The sequence below is a fragment of the Equus caballus genome, chromosome 1, assembly GCF_041296265.1.
Source record: "Equus caballus isolate H_3958 breed thoroughbred chromosome 1, TB-T2T, whole genome shotgun sequence".
Classification (NCBI taxonomy): domain Eukaryota; kingdom Metazoa; phylum Chordata; class Mammalia; order Perissodactyla; family Equidae; genus Equus; species Equus caballus.
The window spans coordinates 16045726-16065150 of NC_091684.1; the positions used below are offsets into that span (position 1 = coordinate 16045726).

The 19425-nt window shown below is 37.4% G+C and overlaps 1 protein-coding gene across 7 annotated transcripts in view; it reads left to right on the plus strand.

Annotated features, from left to right (window-relative positions):
• SHTN1 (shootin 1) overlaps positions 1 to 19425 on the plus strand; it is a 99972-nt gene that overhangs the window by 72723 nt on the left and 7824 nt on the right. For 2 of the 7 annotated variants that reach the window (XR_011436439.1, XR_011436440.1), the window contains 3 exons: positions 4032 to 4152; positions 8240 to 8432; positions 8669 to 8822. The exons of 1 other annotated variant lie outside the window; for it this stretch is intronic. Coding sequence is in view for 2 of the 6 variants with exons in the window: in XM_005602205.4 (XP_005602262.1) it covers positions 4032 to 4152; positions 8240 to 8432 (314 nt within the window). In the remaining 4 variants the exon portion in view is untranslated. The remainder of the gene's footprint in view (positions 1 to 4031; positions 4153 to 8239; positions 8433 to 8668; positions 8823 to 19425) is intronic. 4 more of the 7 variants (XM_005602205.4, XM_070260359.1, XR_011436442.1 and 1 more) reach the window with 3 other exon arrangements.

Genomic DNA, 19425 nt, shown 5'->3' on the forward strand with positions numbered 1-19425 from the left:
TGGTTATTATCTAACAGATTCTTTAATGAGAAAATTTTGTCTTCCAGTGTTCTGTTAAGGAGAACTCCTTACGACAGTCCCATTTGTTGTCTCTACGTTGTCATACTAATTCCTATTCATGAAGATGTCCCCAGGGGCACTGTGAGGTTCTGGGGTGTATTCTGAGCATCAGTGAAAGAGTAAACTCTACTGAGTTTGACTTTTTAAAAATTAGGTTTATTTGAAAAATCAGACATCTATAAGGAGATACACATAATTTTGATTACCCAAGACATCCCTCTCCCTGATAATGCTGTATGATAGCAAGTTTCCTGATTGATAGCATGGCTCTTAAAGATCATATTCACTATACAGTTGTATTCACTATAATTTTGTGCCACTTCATGGAGAGAAGTTTGTGAAATGGAATTTTGTGAAATCATTTACAAATTATAAAGATTGTCAAAACATCTTCTTTTTCTGCAGATTGCCCCCATTCTCCTTGCCCTGATTTATCATTAGATTTGTCTACCTTATCTGGCATTAATGTATCACTAAAGCTGTTATTCTGGCAATATTTTTTTTTTGCATTAAGTTTTTTTTTAAAAGTGGAACTCACGATGCTCTCCCCTATTCTTCTTTGCTAAACGGCAGCTCTCCACTACCCCTATAGGAGTTTCCTTTGAGGGATGATGACTCCCAGTCAGTTGGGGCCAAGAAACCATACAACTTCTTATAAGAGCGAGAGAAAGGAAGCCTGTGTTAGATGGGGCTTTGTCGGTGCTTCTTGCTGGAGTTCAGACTATTAGGATCATCAAAGTTAGTAACCAGCAAAGCACATGACACCAGCCTCACACTTGTGGCATGTGAGAGACAAATGTGAAAAGCCTACAGATTGTGCATTGAGGTGGAAAGCGAGCACCTGTACCAAGAGATGCCAAGAAACAGTGTTCAGTTCTGTTGCAGAACAGAAACCAGGAATAAGCTCAATGTGGGGGTGTTTTTGCTGAAATGAAAGGCAACCTGAGTTGTAAGGGACATCCACAACTTAGAGATTTGGCCTATTGCTGAAAGTTAGCCCATGGGTAGAAAACAGATCTGTGATTTGGGGGGTTGGAAAACCTCACTCTATTTTGAGTTGTACAGTTTTTAAAGTGTCGGTGTTGACTGAACTTATTTTTTCAAGCTTATTTACACTTAATTTTTTAGAGCTGTGTATTTTGTAGTTAAAAAATATATAGTTATTTTCTCATATGTTGCACACCTCATTTTGCAAACCTCTTGAGTCACCCCAGGCATTTAAAGCCACTCAAAGTGGAAACGGCAATTTCTGAAGAGTGAATCAATGCAAATTACTCCAAAAGTCTCTTCTCAAGTTCACTTGCCTCTGAATCAAAGAAATAAAAATAGCTTTAAAAAATTCTCTTTCAGGTTGTTTTTGAGCATCTTTAGTTTTTCACAGTACCCAGGGATTTTTGAATAGTTAATTTTGCCACCTGACAATTAGATTAGTCAGTATCATTAACATTTAACTAACATGGGGACTGAGATTGTTAAATGATCAAAGTGGTTTGAAGTAGACTTAGAGTACTGTTCTGGGAAGAAGAGCGATGTTCAAGGTCCAGCCCTGTCGCGGACTTCTTGTGGGACCCGGGCCAAACCCCGAGGCACAGAATTTGAATTCTCTTCCCTATAGAGTGAAGGAATTGTATGTACCACATGGTTTCTGGGTTAATCTCTGTCTCAAATTTTATGATTATAATATAATTAGATAATTAAGACAATCTTGGTAGTTTATTAGCTGAGCTCCTTGATCATTTCAATTGAGAGTCATGCAGAAAGCTTTCTTTCCTCCATAATTGCCTCCATATTTATAGTTCACCCATATATTGACTGAATCAACCATGTCAGTCAGTGAATGGAGAAGAAAGTTTGAGATTCAAAGATTAGCACTTGGAAAATGGATTCTTTCAGTATCCGGTATGATGAGAGGGTAGCTCACCACAGTCAGGAATTTGGGGAAGTAATCCTAGTATCCAAATGAAAAATAGAGAATATTGTGAAAGATAAATTCTTCAATAAAAGGTAAAAGGTATCCTTGAAAGAAAAAGACACATATCATTTTCTTGAATTAACTCCAGCCCTTGGGGAAATCACAGACTGTCCTTGACATTCACATAATGTTGTTGTTTTATGAGTTATTTTAATAGCAATGGCCATAAGTTTTTCAGATATCTATTTACAAAGGCATACAGCTGGTAAGTTTTTTAAAATTATAAACACAAACGATTTGGGAATAGCTTTTCTACTACATTTTTTTCAAATTTATCTAAACTGGCTTTAGTTCTGTCTTCTTTACCTTGTCAGTGTCAATCCTGTCTTACTATGTAACTCCTTGATGAGTAGGTACAGATCTGCACTGTTAACTGTTAAATAAATAAACCAAATCACCAAATTTTTAATTATAAAGTAAGCCATTATAGTGGTACATGTAATGTGATTTTCCTTTGAATACATTTTATGAATTTTTGCAGTAAATGAAAAGCAGAAAGAGGTACTTCCAGGGGGAGAGGATTGTCTGCTTGATTAAAATATGAGCCTTGTCTAAGTATTTTACATACCAGTTTTGCTTAGGCAGCTGACAGCTAAAGAATATACTCTCCTAATCTTGTTAGTCAATTTCCCTCCCCTGACAACGGGCTGCTTTTCAATAACTGTGCAGTTAGGGGGGTAAAAACCTTTCCAAACCAAACAACAAAATAATCTGTGTCATATGAGATTTGTAACTACCTAATTTTACAAGGTACTTTTTTTTGTTTTATAGGCTAAAGAAGAAACATGAGTTGCCATTTTTAGCCAGTAGAATTCTTAGAATCCTTTAGGAAGTTGGGGTGTGTGTGTGGAGGGGGGCAGGTTTGTGCAGGGAGCAGGATTAAGGCAATCCCATAGTGACCTGAAGTGACAAAGGCTGGTAGCCTTGGTGGACAAAAACCTTCTGACTCTGGCATGAAGTCTGGCAGGTTATACTGGACTGACGGTTCTGATATGCTCTGATCAAAGGATTGTGGTTTTCCTGGCTTCCCCCTCAAGCCTGTGGCACAGCTGAGGAGGGCCATTTCAGAGAAATAATAGGCGTTTCTTATGAAAGAAAATGGACCACTTGTAATGATCGGGTGCTAAGTCCTTACACCTAAGAAGTACATCGCCCATTGTTCTGTACAAACACCTGACTGGTAGTCGAGATGGAGAGCCATAGCTCTCCCTCCGTAATATACTTCCTAGAGGGACCAGGGCAGGGAACTACTGCCTGGCTGTTTCTCTGTCATCTTGAAAGTCAGTACCAATTTTAGCAGGAACACAGCTTTACGGCATCTCTTGTTTCCTTCAGTATCTTCTGTACCCCAAATATACATTCACTGCCTCCTCTGTTAGGAATATGAAATTACAGTGCCGGGCCCTTCCTCGCCTCCCTGTACGATTATAACGTTTCCTCTTTCACAGTGAAGTTAAGGTGTGCTGAGTGCAGCACTTCTTTGGGTAGCCCACTGGAGAGCATTATGTGCCTCCTTTGGCAGCCACGACACCAGTTGTGCAGCCAGGGTCATTCTCTCTGAAGAAATCAGCCACACATTTTTCAGTGGCACAAGTAGCTCTTGGCTGCCGTATCAAGATAACCTTCTAAGGTGAGTTCAGTATATCCGTTCTCTTCTCCATGAGATCGACCAACACAGATCAGAATCTTAATCATCGATGTGCAGGTACCTTCCCACTGCTGAATTTCAGTTAGCTCATCAAGAGATGTTCTTGTTCTGTTCTTTTGATACAAAAGCTAACATCTTAGATCATCAATAGCACCTTCTTAAATGATCTAACACTATGTGTTGTTGAAAATATGCACATTAAAATATATATATATATGTAGCAAATTCATTTTATTTCTTAATTCCATTCAAATTCTGGTAATGTTTTAGTGGTTTGATTTTTATCTTCTTTTGTATATTGTATTAAGACATTAACCTTTTTGTTTTGTTTTTGTTTTGTTTTCACTTTAGGGGACACTTAACAAATCCAGTAGTTCAAGAAGCATAAAATCCCTTGACACTGAAAACAGTGAAACTGAGTTAGAAAGGATTTTGCGTCGCAGAAAGGTGACAGCAGAAGCAGATAGCAGTAGTAAGCTGGTTTGAATTCTCAATGGTTCTACTCTTTCTCTCTGAAGCATCTTCCTTTAAGTCCCTTTTTAACATGAAATGAATCTTTCAAGCTTTTTATTGGATTCTTTTTAATGTGAGTGAGAAGTATTGGATGGGCAAAGGTACTTATGAATATCTCATAAGAACTCTTATTTATTTTTATTTGTTGGCATATTTATTGATTTATTTGTAGGTAATCAGGCTTTATAGATCTGGTTTGCTTCATGCACAGCGCCCTTGTGTAAAGACATGTGGGATGGCCTTTGGTAGCACCGTAGCATTGAGGACAGGCTCCAGAACCAGACTGCATGAGTCTGAATCCTACCTCTGCCATTTATTCGCTGCCTGCCCTTAAGCAAATTACTCAACTTTTCTGTGCCTCAGTTTCTTTATCTATAAAATGAGGACAGTAAAGCACTACCTCATAGGATTATTCTAGGTATTGAGTCAGTCAATATATGAGAAGTGCTTAGCACTGTTCCTGGCACAAAGTCAGCACAGAATAATTAGTAGTAATAGTAATAATTACACATCAGTTACGAATGCAGAGAAATCATCTTTATTCTTCATACCCATTTTGTTTATCGTGTCTGCCTGTGAACCAAGTGAATGAGAAATTCCAGCTCTGTCACCAACTGTAAATGACCATCTGACCAGTTCTCGCGCTCACAGTTTGCATTGTGTCATGATACACATGCATTAGACCTCAAAATCTGTTCCAAAACTAATTTTGTCTGTCTTAAACTTTTTTCCATCAGCTTGGTCATGGAAATTAGCAGAAACCTTTATGAGGTTTTTCTCTTGTGGCCAGGAGGGTGGCTTTGAAAAACTACGCTAAAGTAAAATGAATCAGCAACCATAGTTCATGGGCTCAGGTCATCAGGTCATCATTTAGACTCAGGTCATCAACTCCGGTTAGTCCGGCAACAGTTTAAATTTGCATTGAGTCATATTTACCAAGTTTAACTTGCTAAAATATTAAGGATTTGGGGTTTTATAGTCGAGCTCTAGTTTTCACATAAGAAGTTACTCAAACAATTGAGTAAATTGATTCCTTGAACTGGGAACAGCATAATACCAGACAAACCTTTGTTATAAAAAGATGAAACCTTTGTTTCCTTCTTGAAAAAAAAAAATTAGCCATGCAGTTTTTAGTTTGGTCTGGAAATTCTGATGTTAATACGCCATAAGAATTCCCTCCTCCTCTGAAAAATAACCGCCTCTCAGGAAAATTAAGGGCGCCATAAGAGTTTTTTTCTTAAGATTGCATTACAAGCATTTACCAGCCTCCATAATGAACCATATTCATTTTGTGTCTTAATCAGTGACTTAATCACCTCTTCAGACATTTCATCCTTGAAATACGTATGTAGCCATCATTATCTTCTAGGACTTTCTGGATGCCATTTTAGTGCTCTGGCATTTACATTTTATATTTTGCCACTGACCCTTTTGTTCCTCCAGAAACATTCTTTCTTCACTCATGAACTTGGTTAAACATGCAGCACTCACTAGTTCAGAGTTAGTTTTCAATGGGAGAAATGAGGAAACATTTTCATTTCAGTCAATATGGAAATTGGAATATTTAAAAGGGAGGAGAAAGGTAGGAACATGTTTTATAGGCATGGTGAGAATCTTTCATTTTATTTATTATATTCCACCAATATACAAACATTCAATGTATCACTTGACGGAAGTTAGAATAAGAGATATATATTCAATAGAATCATTAACATTTGGATAGGAAAATAGGAACTGTGTAATGGCAAGGTGGAGAGGAAACATACTGAGGGAGTAATTGTAATTGAGTAGAAATTTTCTTTTGAGCTCCCTAGTAGCCAAAGCCAAAAAAAGGGGGGGAGGGGCAGGGGAGAGGAAACAAACTTACAAATTCTATCATCTAGTAAAAGAAATCATACCTTTTTTGAGGGACAGTACGAATATTTTCCTGGCATCAAACTGCAGGAGATATTTAACATATAAATACTTTTATAAAGGTCATGGAATGACAAAGTGAAAGTCTGTTTGGGGGAGGGTGGGAATGAGAAGCTAAAGGAGCATGGTGGGAGCAAATTACAGAGATGAGTTTCATAGGTTTGTGCCTCAGGTGTACTTGAAGTGCTGAGATTTTTTATTCCGCACACAAAGGCTTATGGGAAAGCTAAATGTGGGGTCACAAAGTGGAGAAAGGAAGCATCACGAGAGAGGCAGAGACAGCTTGAGGTTTGCAGAACTCAGATCTCAGGTTAGTTGGTCTCTCCCCCAGGGGCCAGTGAAGCCACTTCCTTGTTAGATTTTTTTTTTGGACTTGTTTTTCCCTTGTTTTACCTAGACTTGCGGCCTACCAAACTGACATTTTACAGTGCAGCAAGTGCCTCTGGGAAAACACTGGGCAGCTTAAACAGGATGCAATAATCATCATCATCATCTTAAACATTTTTCTTTCTTTACTTTTGTGTATACAAAAAATAAGAGCTCTGGCTCAGCTCACCCACTCTCCCTCCTTTTTAATTGGCTTCAGTTGCAGAACCAGCAGCAGGCATTGGTGTATTCAGAGACAGATCTTGCTTTCCTCCAAGAACAGATTGTTTAAAGCTATCTAGTGTTGCAGTCAACAATTATCCAAGGGGTGAATACAGCTGCTCTGGAGTAAATCTTGAATTCAGTTTCATATTCATGTTTTCAGGAGCTTTCTTTCTTGATTTTTATGTCCTTCTCTTTACTTCCACATCCCCATGCAACATGAGGTTTATCAGAGGTGAGAGAGAGAGGCCTTTTGAACCAGAATATTCAATGATGTCACAAACTTGTCTGCCCAGATGGTATAGATGAAATAAATGAGGAAGACAGACACTGACACTTTGTGAGCTGAGGCTTTCCGCTAGACCAGAGGGGATTTGTGTCTCCCACTTGGAGTAAAGCTAAAGGAGGTGCAACAAGAGAATGTGTGAACAATTTTCCAGCCCCTCTTAGAGAGGCTTTTCAAATTAGAACTTCATCTTTGGAGTTGATATGTTGTAATACATCAGACACATTCATATACAAATGTGTGATAATATTAATGATCAGGGATTAGTTAGCATTTTGGATTGTACCCACTGGTACTTTCCATTTTAGGAGATGATCTGAGATTTCTTAAGGATAGACTGCCAATTTTTTCCTCTTCTTAGTGGCACCTTTCAAGGTTGTCCTCTAGCTTTTTAGAAGTTCTAACCTTATTTTTACATTTGTGTAATCTGTATTGCTTTGTATGAATTTGTATTTCATAGATCTCTTTGTTTTAAAAGGATTCCTTCCAGAGTATCAAGAAAGACATACTAGAATCTTGCTTTGAAAAAAGCTGTCTAGGATAGTATCTTTCTAACTAGAGATAGAAAAAAGTTTAGCTTCAATACCCAGAATTTTTAGATTGATTTGCCAATAATTTCAGTGATAAGCCCAATTATAGTTTTTTAATCCTGTCCCAAAGAGCAGAAAAGTCCAGAAGGTAAACAGGCAAACTCTTTGCTGCTTAATTTTTATAATCCTGCGTCTGTCCTTTAACAGAAAAGAAATCCACTTACTTCTCAATCACATTAAAATGAAAATGTTCGTAAAAGCTGTTTAATACTTATGAAGCCTTCATGAGCCTTTTAAAAAGAGCCTTTTGACATTGTTCCATTTTCTGTTTAAAGTGCAGAGCTGAGTTTTGGGGAGAATTAACTCTTGAGAGGCCAAATGGATCAAGTAGGGCTGTCAGAAATCCATACTCTATGAGAAGAAAAGAGTTTTCACAATTCCAGTGTTTCTAAGGACTCTGGTCAGTGAGAGACCCATGGCCTGGGATTTTGTGGTTTCTTAAAGGTCTGTACACAATTCCTCAGCATGGTCCTGGTGCATTGAAAAGCCGTAGTACCACCAAAGCAGAGCAGATTTGTGAGAAGAACGTTTTTCAGCATGCTCTTGAAATTTTAACAAAACTTGGCCTTTTCACTTCCTGAGGGATTTTCAGCTAATCTGTTTTTCAGTACCATATTAATAAGCATCGCACAGAATTATTAAACTTGAGGTATGTGTTTGGTTTTAAGGTCCAACCGGGATTTTAGCCACCTCAGAGTCCAAATCCATGCCAGTGTTGGGTTCTGTATCCAGTGTAACAAAAACAGCCTTGAACAAGAAAACTCTGGAGGCAGAATTCAACAGCCCGTCTCCCCCAACACCTGAGCCAGGTGAAGGGGCGTGTAAATTGGAAGGATGCACAAGTTCCAAGGTTACATTTCTGTAAGTATTGATGCTCTTTACTAAGTAGTGTGTAGAAGAATCTGTGATGACTAACTTGTGTGCTACTTTGCTTTATTCTCTTTAGAGAAATTTTGATTTGGTTAGCATAAATACTTTTCTTCCTTGATTTGATGAGCCAGCTTCTGAGTGTAGGCTCCTAGCTTAGAGATCTTATTCTGATCCAAAGCAGATATATGTGAACTGGTTTGGTAATCTGATTCTTCTTCTACACAAAGAATTGACGTGGATGATAATTACTCAGCATCAGAAGACACTTAATCATTCTTTCAAGATTAAATGCTTAGATCATCCCTCTTAATGGTTCATGAGCAGCCGAAGAAGATACTAGATCTTTCAGAAGATACTAGGTCTTCAAACATACTTTGAAGGGTACGTTTTTACAGTCTTATTTTCTGGTCCTGAGTTAAAGCTGTGCCTTAATATTGCTCTATCCCGAGAATGAAATGATATGATGTAAAATGTTATCTACGTAGACTTGCTTGAAAGTGGCACTTTGATTGTCAAAGAGTTAATCCTGCTACTGAATGTGTTTCAGACAGATCTGGTGGAGGATCAATTTGTTTTATAACAATGGCAAGCTCTTTTTGAAATTAGTCTAGTTTTGCTTTAGTTGTCTTGCCGGGATGTCAGCTGGTTTGTCACTTAAAGAAAAGGAAGAGTTGAGACAAATCAGATCAGCCGAATATTATAATCACGGTTAATTAAACCTCTGATTTCCTGTTCTATCGGGAGAGAAAGAACCCTTTTTTGTAGCTCTACCTGTCTTAGTTTAAAAGGTGAAGCCTGGACAAATGAAGTTGAAATTCAATTTAGATCTATTTTTGCCAACTGGTGTTTTCTTCCACTCTTGCTTTCTCTCCTTGGTACTATTAACTTTTTCTTTCTCTTTTGGAATGAGTGGCCTTCTTTGCTGATTTACAGTTTTATCTAATTTCATTGTGTTGAAAAGCACATTTTCTCCTGCAGTCGTGTATTTCTTTTCTTTTGACTAGAGTCATTTGAACAGTTCTAACGGAAAGATGATCTATATTCATTCTTCATCTTTCCTATTAAATTTGTTTAACACCTAATTTGACATCAGCAGTCTGGCTACATTTGAACCAATATCCAGACACAAAAGCAATTTGGCTGAGACAAGTTAGTTTCTGAGAAATGCTTCAGTGTGTGTGTATAGATTTTTTTCCTTTACCATTTTACACAGATAATCTTAATCAGAAAATACTGCAACTCCTTCCTCCTTTTGTCTGCCTTTTATTCTCCAAAAGTAAGTGGAAATTACATTTCCGAGAAAGGAAATGAAATAATTGCATGCCCAAGGTCTGCAAAATGTGTGTTGAATTGACAGTGAAAAGGATCCATGTGTTGACAGACACAGTTGTTAGATGCCATAAAGGCCTATGTGGAGCTGAATTTATTTCTCATTTTGCTTGTTCAATGACTGCTTAAGAGACACGTTTCAATTTAATTTATCTACTTAAAGCACTAATACAAATACTCTGTGCTGCTGTATTAACTTTTAAACTTTGTAACCTAATGCTTGATTATTCAGTTCTTGACATTCTTTAGCTGAAATAACTAATGCCATGTATTTTCATATTGACAGTCATTTAGCAAAGAAAAGTACCTTTCTGAAAAGTCTGTTTCTTAAGTCAATTAGTCCATCCAAATGAATCTGAGTGTTTTGTGTTTGTACCTGGTAATTATTCACTTCCCAGACAGCCACACTTCATTCATTTATGTTCAGACCTAGCTTTTTAATGAGTAAAAGAAGTTTAACTTAATGTAGTTACATGTAAGCTTTAAAAGTAAAAAACTCATGTGATTTGTCAGAATTCCCTGAAACTGGTCTGGCTGCCAGGAATGAGAATGGTTATTTTCAGGGCTGTTTCAGGCTGGCTTTGACTCATAAGTTCACTCTGTTATACTAACCATAAAGTGGAGGCAACTACATTGTCTTGCCTCATAGACCTGAATTGTCAAAGCACTTTGAAGTCAGATCAGTAATTCAAAAGTGAAATGTTTCCTTTGCTTTTTAAAACTTGTCTTTGCACTCTAGTAATTGCACCTTTATTTTGATCTGTGGTGACACCACCTTAGCATTTAAGGTGAGTGGCTCTTGACAGGGACTCAAGGTCAAGGGAGGATCTCAATGACAGTAGCCTCTGATGCATGCGTTCTTTTTTTTGAGGAAGATTAGCCCTGAGCTAACATCTGCTGCCAATCCTCCTCGTTTTGCTGAGGAAGACTGCCCCTGAGCTAAAATCCATGCCCATCTTCCTCTGCTTTATACGTGGGACGCCTACCACAGCATGGCTTGCCAAGCTGTGCCATGTCTGCACCCGGGATCTGAACGAATGAACCCTGGGCCACCGAACTTGCGCACTTAACCCCTGCGCCACCGGGCTGGCCCCCCATATGTTCTTATACATGTGCACACACATACTCACATGAACACTCTCACACACACCCTCACACATCCGTCCCTATCACTCCTACCCTCCTACCCTCTCTTCCTCCCTTCACTTTGGCCTCTCTGACCAGGTATGGTTCCACCCTAGCCCTTTGCTTTTGCCGTCCTCTCTGCCTAGTACGCCCTTCCCCCAGTAGCTACATGACTGACTTTCTCACCTCCATCATTCCTTTGCTCAAATGTCATCTTTTCAGTGAGCCTTACCCTGACCACCTCTTTTAAAATTGTAACTCGTCTTCTCCTAAACTCTGATTCCCCCTTACCCTACTCCATTTTTCCCCATAGCAGTTATCTTCTAACATACTATGTACTTTATGATATTTACTGCTTATTTTCTCTCTTCCCCTGCTAGAATATAAGCTCCATGAGGGTAGGGATTTTTTTTTTCTATTTTGTTCACTGGTGCATCTCAAACATCTGGAACAATTCCTGCCTTATGGTAGGCTCTCAGTGAATACGTGTTGAATAAATGAGTATATTTTTAGTATCAGTAAAACAGAATATCAGATAATTAGAATACTCAACTATTCATTATTCAACAGTCACACACATACACAAGCTAAATGGTAGAGAGTTTTGTTTGTTGTTTGGTCTTTTAAACATTTTTAAGTGCCCAGTAATTTACATTCAGCTCAATGTCGCATATCTTCGGCATCTTGTACCTACATGAGATAAAGTTAACAGAGACAAGAGAACATCCAGGTGTAAAAGAAAGTTTCTGCTATGCTCACTTGATTGGCCTCAGGTTGACAGGAAAGTTTGCTAACCTACTAAAAAAGGTTTTAAATGTAAGGGTAGAAACAAAGATGTTTTCTGCATGGGATCTTCACTTAACCGGAACATTAAATAACTTTAAACTATTCCTGGAGAGTTTTTCCTTCTCTTAATCAGTTCTTAAAATCAACCTGTGTATGTGTTCGAAATAATTGAGTAACTCCTGTCTGGTAAATTATAGAGCCAGAGATAGACAGATTTGTCTCCTAAGGACTTCTGAGAAGGAAAGAGACACTTTTAATACTTAATTGCAAGGATTAATTAAAATTAACATTCTTGTCACCAGCCTAAGCAAAGCAAGGTGTTTTTTGAAGAAAAAAGAAGAAAAAGATAATTGGGACTTGGAGAAGCCTAATTATTTCTATTTTAATAATAGTTTTAGAAATATTTGTGTCCTGTTAATTATTTCTAATACATATATACTATCTAGTAATAATATCTTAAATCTGAGAAGTTAAATTTCATTAATTCCAATTAGTTATAATTCAGACAGGAATTCTGCTCATAGTCTCCCTTTAGGCTGTGAGGGGTAAAGAACTGACCAAGCAAATGAACAATATAAACCTGATTTTTGCTTTCACGCTCTTTCCTGTTGATCTGGATTAATCTGACAATGTTAAAGTATAGTAAAACTCATTGATTCAAGCTAATCAATGAATGGGACGGTCAATATAAAATAGGGAAAATTTCAAATTATAGAATTTTTAAAAGATAACTATGTTATTACTTTCAGACATCTACAGTACCTGGAAACAGGCTGTGTTGTGCGGGGTCAGAAAAACGAGTGATTAGTATTTTCACCAATAAAAACCTGTAGACTAGAGAGGAGTAACAAGGAAACACAATGCGATGGTTTGTAAGACAGTGCCTTTCATCTGTGCACAGGGTGGCAGGTAACACCAGGTTATTTCCAGAACTGGAGCCTGCAGTCAGACTAGGGTTCAGATCTTTGGTTTGGCCTTTACTATCTTTTATGACTTTGAGCAAGTTATTTAATCTGACTCTGTTTCCTCATGTGTAAAATGTGGGTAGTAACACCTACCTTGTAGCATTGTCATGTAAATTAGATAATATATGAAAAGTATTTCAATAAATTCGTTTTCTACCTTATGTCAAAATTATAATGCTGGGCCATTACTGGATAATCAAGGACACCTGGGTTATTGGCTGGGCCAGGTTTCCTTGGGAAAGTCATGTGACCTCTCTATTTTGTTTTCTTTTTGTTATGTTTTTTCTTATCTAAAATTGAGGCAAGCAGATTAGACACTCTCCAGAGTCCCTGTCAGCTCTAGAACCCCAATATGGGGTTCCTCACAAATATGGTTGCTTGGTAAAGATGTTCACAGGATAAGGAACAAGAGTTAGGCACGTATTTTCTACCTATAACATGTCTCTCAATATAGATTTACAGTAAAACACACACAAACCTAGAAATGTAAAATAATTAATTTTTAAGCTACATGATCAGAACTTACAAGTTCTAACCAAAGTGATAGTTATCCTTCAGAGTAGTACCCTTAGGGGTCAGGATACTCATTCGAACCCTGTCATTATTGCTCCAAATGCTGTTAGACCTATTGGGATGAGAGAGACCTGATTGCAGAGGAAATAAATTGGGCAGTCTTTGCTGTCTGTTTATTTTGGGGTGGAGAAAGTGGGTGAGAAGAGTGCTTTAGAGCCACTCCGCTGGTCCTAGAAGAGAATTAATGTCAGTATTTATTTTGGTCAAAAAATGATATGGCCCATTTTAATCATTTGACATGTTTCCAAATGACTTTGGCTTTTGAAATCGGATTCAATTTTTGGAAATAGCCATGAGTTTGGCACTATTGTAGATGTATTTTTTTTAAATGTGACACAGAAACTTGACATGCCTCCCAATCACATGTACAGAGAAAAGTACCGTGTAGTAAAGTCAAGTCAAAGGTGGTCGGTGCCTGACCTTTCTTCTTTTACTCCAGTAAGGTTGACTCCTTCCACATTTACACATTCCGCGGTATTGATTAGTGGGTAACTAAGAAATGAATATTTTATAAACAAACGTAAGTTGACAGTAAGAAAACACAGTATGCCTAGTTATGGGTAAGATTGTCTTCCATTTTAATCCAGTGTGAGGTACCTGAAACATGTTAGCTTTATTATTGACAGAACGCAGAAGCCTAATGTTCTTGATTGATACAGGTAAAGTAAAGAGGGAACACATTTTGGAGGTAAAACCTTCCATTGTATGTGTTCTTCCTCTTCTTTTAGGTAATATTTTCTATTATTCTTCATCAATATATGTTAAGATATATCCATATTATAATATCCATCCAAGAGGAAATGTGCTTAAATTGCTGTAAGCAGTATGTGTATGTTGATTATACAGTATGTATATGATGATATGATGGAGGCTATGGATAATGAAACCAATTTCCAGCTTGGAGGTTCAGGATCTTGGAATTTGCTTCCATGACGTTTTGTTGTTACTACTATATTTCACTAATATTTATTAAGCCAGATAATTTCATGTGTTATTTTAATTCTTCCAAGTAGAGAGATTGGACATTATCTCCATTCTACAGATGAGAAAATTGAGGCTCAGTGAGGGAAACAAATTGCCCCAAATTCTGTTCTTAATCGATAGTTGGGTCAGATTTCATTTGAACCTTTTTCATTCTATCTCCAACACCCATGCTTTTTGAACTACAGCATATTGCACTGAGTACATTAAGAGCTTGAGGAGTGGGAGGGAAGAAAGTGACCATAGGTTTCTTCTATAGGAAGCAACAGTTCTGCAGTGAAATTGCTCCATTAGACCTATGATACACACGTGCTGCTCCTCTGACACTGCATACACATGGTCATAGGTAATATCATCCCCTCCTTTTCCGCTCCTCGTCTTAAGGCTAATATAAGCAATTAAAATCTCTCTTGCTGGTGCCAGCCCAGTGGGGTAATGGTTAACTTCGTGCACTGTGCTCCAGTGGCCCAGAGTTCACAGGTTCTGATCCTAGGTGCTGACCTACACATCGCTCATCAAGCCATGCTGTGGAGGCATCCTACATACAAAATAGAGGAAGATGGGCACAGATGTTAGCTCAGGGACAATCTTCCTCAGGAAAAAAAAGGACAAAACAAAATCTCTCTTGCCAAGGGAAGGAAATGTTACCCACTAAAATAAAGAATTCTGAAAAGGAGAGCCAATCTGAATTAGCAAAAAGACTTAAAGATTAGTTGGAAAGAAATTGTTTTAATGTTTTTTGTGTCAAATGTCCAATAAAGGGGCATGCTTCATAAATAAACTTTAGAAATTACCATATCAGAATACCAGCCTAAGCTACTTTAGTCTTTGATATAAGTTTCTTTTACATTTATTCATTGACATTTCAAACATGCTGAAGAAGTTTATTCCCAGAAGTCAGTTACCTTGAAAATATCTAACTCTGATCATTGGATTAGAAAGATGCTTTACTAAATGATACTATGATAATCTGTGAATCTAGTTGTTTCAAAAACATACATTCTACAGCTTCCAATAAATTTGATTGTTGTATTCACTTTATGCTGTACCTCTTTGAGAGAGCTCTATCTTTGGTAACTTAGCAGTTAGCTCCTTTGAGTTTGTGCTTAGGTGTCTATTGGTCATTGTGTTTTAGGATATCTCTATTATAAAGAGAGGCAGCACAAATGAGCTTTCGTTATGGAGAAAGGGAGGAGCAGATCTTTAAAAGAGTTCTGCATCACAATCAGGCAGAGGCCCAAGAGGATCTTGTGTTTGTGCCATCTTGCTTTTTCATCTCTGAACAGTTTCATCTAGAAATGGCCCTACTCGTCTGTACTGAGCTTTATTCATCTATGTTCACTTTTTCTATTAATTACTTTCAGGAAAGTAAATATCCTTCTGACATTTTACAACGAAACAAGGCGGTCAACCTCAAAGATGATTTTTTTTATTTCATCCAGTTACTTCTATAAAGCCTTGCTTCAGAGGGGAGAACCCATTTGACAGTGAACTCCGATTCCATTGTAATTGGTGTGATTTGCAGCAATTTCCTAGCCGTGTCCTCATCTCTTGGTCATGCTAAAGATGCTTTTAAGCCATAGTTAGCAGAGACCCTTCCAGTTAACACTTCTCTAATTCCTCATGCTTCTCTTGAACCTCAGATCTCCCCAAAACTGTAAGCTTTATCAAGCTCTTTGAAATTTCCTTTTTAACCACCAGACAAGCAGCTAGCTTGCTTTTTTTGTTTGGGAGGTCAAAACGGGTCACACTGTGCCCTAGAAGAATTTTAAAAACAAAAATCCATGTAGCAATTACAGGACTTCAGTTTCAATAGAAAAATGTTCCTTTCAATGAAACCGTTTTTATTTTAATTTGCATTTAATTTCTAGATCTGTGGTGTCTCTAAATACATGTGACTTTTGGCCCCACACAGATTTATTTTTGTAAGAGTTCATCTTGTTTGAGCCGTTAACTGAATACCAAAGCATAGTTGATAAAAGATAAATTTTTGATGTCTCTTGGTTAGTGTGATCAGTGAAACATTTCTATGAAAGAAAAAAATCGAATTGCCTTTCACGTTTTGAATTAAAAGATTGATTTTATCATTGTTTGACCTCTAACTGGTCTCCAGTTTTATTTCATTATTTCCAAAGTGAAACTAATGAACAAAAATGAAATTGAAAAGTACTGCTTTTTTGGATTGGAGCTGGAGAATCTGAGCTTTTGAAATATGTTACCAAATAGAAATTGAGGTTCTTAACTCTTAGGGAAACTTAGCATAAAATTATTCTCTCAAATATCTCAGCTGGCAATTAATTTGGTTGGCCATACAACTATTCCTTAAGAGAGGTTTGGGCCAACATTTTGTTCAAATGGAAAATAGAGAAGTTCCTTTAGTCTCCATGGTGGAAAGGTGGGTTTCCCTCCTGTTATTCTTACCTCCACCATTTCCTCATCTCCTCCACTCCTCCTTTCTCTGCTTTTGTGTATGTGTGCACGCGCGTGCTTGTGTGCGTGGTGTGGAGGAGAGAATGGAGGGCACCTTCCTGTACTTAGTAAACATTTGTTTCTGAGAAGAGACTACTAACCAGCAGAATGAACTGCATGGAAGTTACTGCTTAATCTGATGCTCTTAGACAATTAAAGGATTTGCTCTGCGCTCAACTGTAATCTTAGTACTGCTGAATTGTGTGCTGACACTGCAGGAAACAGCTCTGCTCGGCAAAGCGCTCCTACAAAGGTTCTCCATGTGTGCCTCTACATGGACAATTAAGTTTCAACAACAAAATTAGCAGAACAACTGGATGTTCTGGAAGTTGAGATCCCTTCACTTAGTCCCTTTTCCCTCCCCCTAAGGAGGTATCCTGCCGACTGCCCGAACCATCCGCTGGTCATTATTCTTACAAGTGTTCTGAGTTGCTGTACAGACAGCAGCTTCTTCCAGATTAATTGTTGAGGCTGTGTTACACCTAGTGTTAAAGTTCTGTTGAGTAAATCTCAAAATGACTGTTAAAACTCTGCTGAGTAATTCTCATTTCTCTCAGAGAATTGCTTGCCTTCTAACATTTGCCTCCAGTTGCAAACACCTATGATTTTAAGAGACTTAGCATAAAATACATCATTTCTGCATAGACAACCAGGTTGCTTTTTGTGCTTTGTAATTTTTTTCAAACATCTTCCAATAGTCTCTGTGGTATTTGTGTTTCCTTTTATTTGTGTATAGTGAGTAGAGGAGAGTTTTTTAATTTATTCAAATAGAAGTAGCCGACTAAAACTTAAATGCAATTTCAGATCTAAGGATAAATTGACCTGACTTCTGAAACCTGATGAACACATTTCATCTGAAATATACTTTGTCATATAACTATATGAAAAGTAGCACACTGAATTCTTTGTGACTTCCCATCTTAAAAGAGAGTTTAAAGTATATAATATAGTATATTTAAAGAAAAAATTGTAAATATTCAAAAAAATATTATCCTGAACACTTCGAATGAAAATGCAAGCATTTTGTGCATGACAGCTTTCTTGAGAAGCCAGTGTTTTATATGGTGAATTTTGTGGAAGACTTTATATCTCTTAAAACATTTCTTTTAAATAACATTGGCTTTTATTAGTTGAGATCTGAATGGATTTTCCATAGTGACTTAAAGTTGTGCAAAATTATAAAAAGCTTAAGAAGTAGCCAAAAAGAGTATCACACATTTTTCAGAATCTTTGCCTGAGCTCAAATCAATCTTAGTTGATGTTTTATCAGTGTTGATTTTGCTTGGCGAGAATGGTCCAGTTTCCTGAGCTCAAATCAATCTTAGTTGATGTTTTATCAGTGTTGATTTTGCTTGGCGAGAATGGTCCAGTTTCCTGAGCTCCCCTGGGCCAGTGTATCTCGGAATCTGTAAATGTCCACAGTCCAGCTTACGCTGGAGGAGTAAAACACTTGGGACAATGCTTCATAACACGCACCGTGATCTGGGAGGTAACCCATGCAGCTACTCCACTAAAGTACGGCTAAATATGGACACAGGGGTCTTTGCCCAGCCATTGTTACTTCTGTTAAAAAGGAATTCTTGTGAATCTTGAGGGCAAAGCAGCATCTAGAAGCTGATGTCAGATTTTCAGCCATGGTGGTATTGTTGTCTTAACATTGTTATTTTTCATAATTTAAAATTACATCTGTTTTTCCCTCAAATAGAAGCAGACCCAAACTGACAAACTAATTTATTCTTTGAGCCAAAATGGAGTTTTAAAAACAACACAAAGCCAAAAGAAATGAGCTTTTTTTCTACCTTCATTATATTTTAAAGTATTAGAATTGGTAATAATATGTAAAGTTTCACCTTATATTGGAAACTTTATTTTGGGAAATTTTGGACAAGTGTGTTAAAATTTCCTGAAAAAGAGAGTGTCTGAGAGAAACGATAAAAACTTCCTCTGCTGTAACGCCACTACTGTTGACTGCTGTAGTAACTGCATAAAGGGCTGGGGAACAAGTAACGCTTCTTATTTTTACACAAGGGAAAATAGAAAACTGACTTCCTCTTTGGAGTTTTTCCAGGAAACTGCTTTATCAAGACAAATTTAAATCTTTCCGTTTTCTGTCCTTGAAGGTGGTAAATATGATTGCAGCTTTATCCATTTTTATTGTAAAAGAAACAGAGTTCAGACCGTCCGGCTGCGCGTCATTTGTTGGATGGCTGCCACAGACTAATGCAGACGTCCCACTGGGAGACCAGAGAAGAACTATACTTTGATTCACCAGATTGTGTTAAATAGTCCAGCTGTTGCGATTTGAAAGATAGTTACCTCAGAAGTGAAATAGAAATGAACTTGGCATTTATTCCTCAAACCATTTTTATACTGTTTGGCAATCAGCTTTTCAGAGGTAGCATTTTATAAAATAACTCTCACCGCTTAAAAGTTTCATTCACTGTAATGTTCGAAATGTCCCACCTTTATATTATCAGTAAAATTAAGCTTGAGTGATATGCAGAATTTGCATGAAATAAGCATTTCCCCCTTCATTTCATGAGCTTTGATTGTATTCAATTGAGCTCAGAACCACGTCTATTAGGGCTCTTTTGGGCATTAGTTAATTTGAATTGCAGCCGAAATGTTAGCTAGAATGTTGTTGAATATAATTGGGATGTGGAAAGTTGATTTTGAAAGGAATTTCATTGAATGCAAACAATGATGTGCTTTTTAAAAATTAGAATGCTGCGCTTTCATCTCTTGTAACCCAGTCT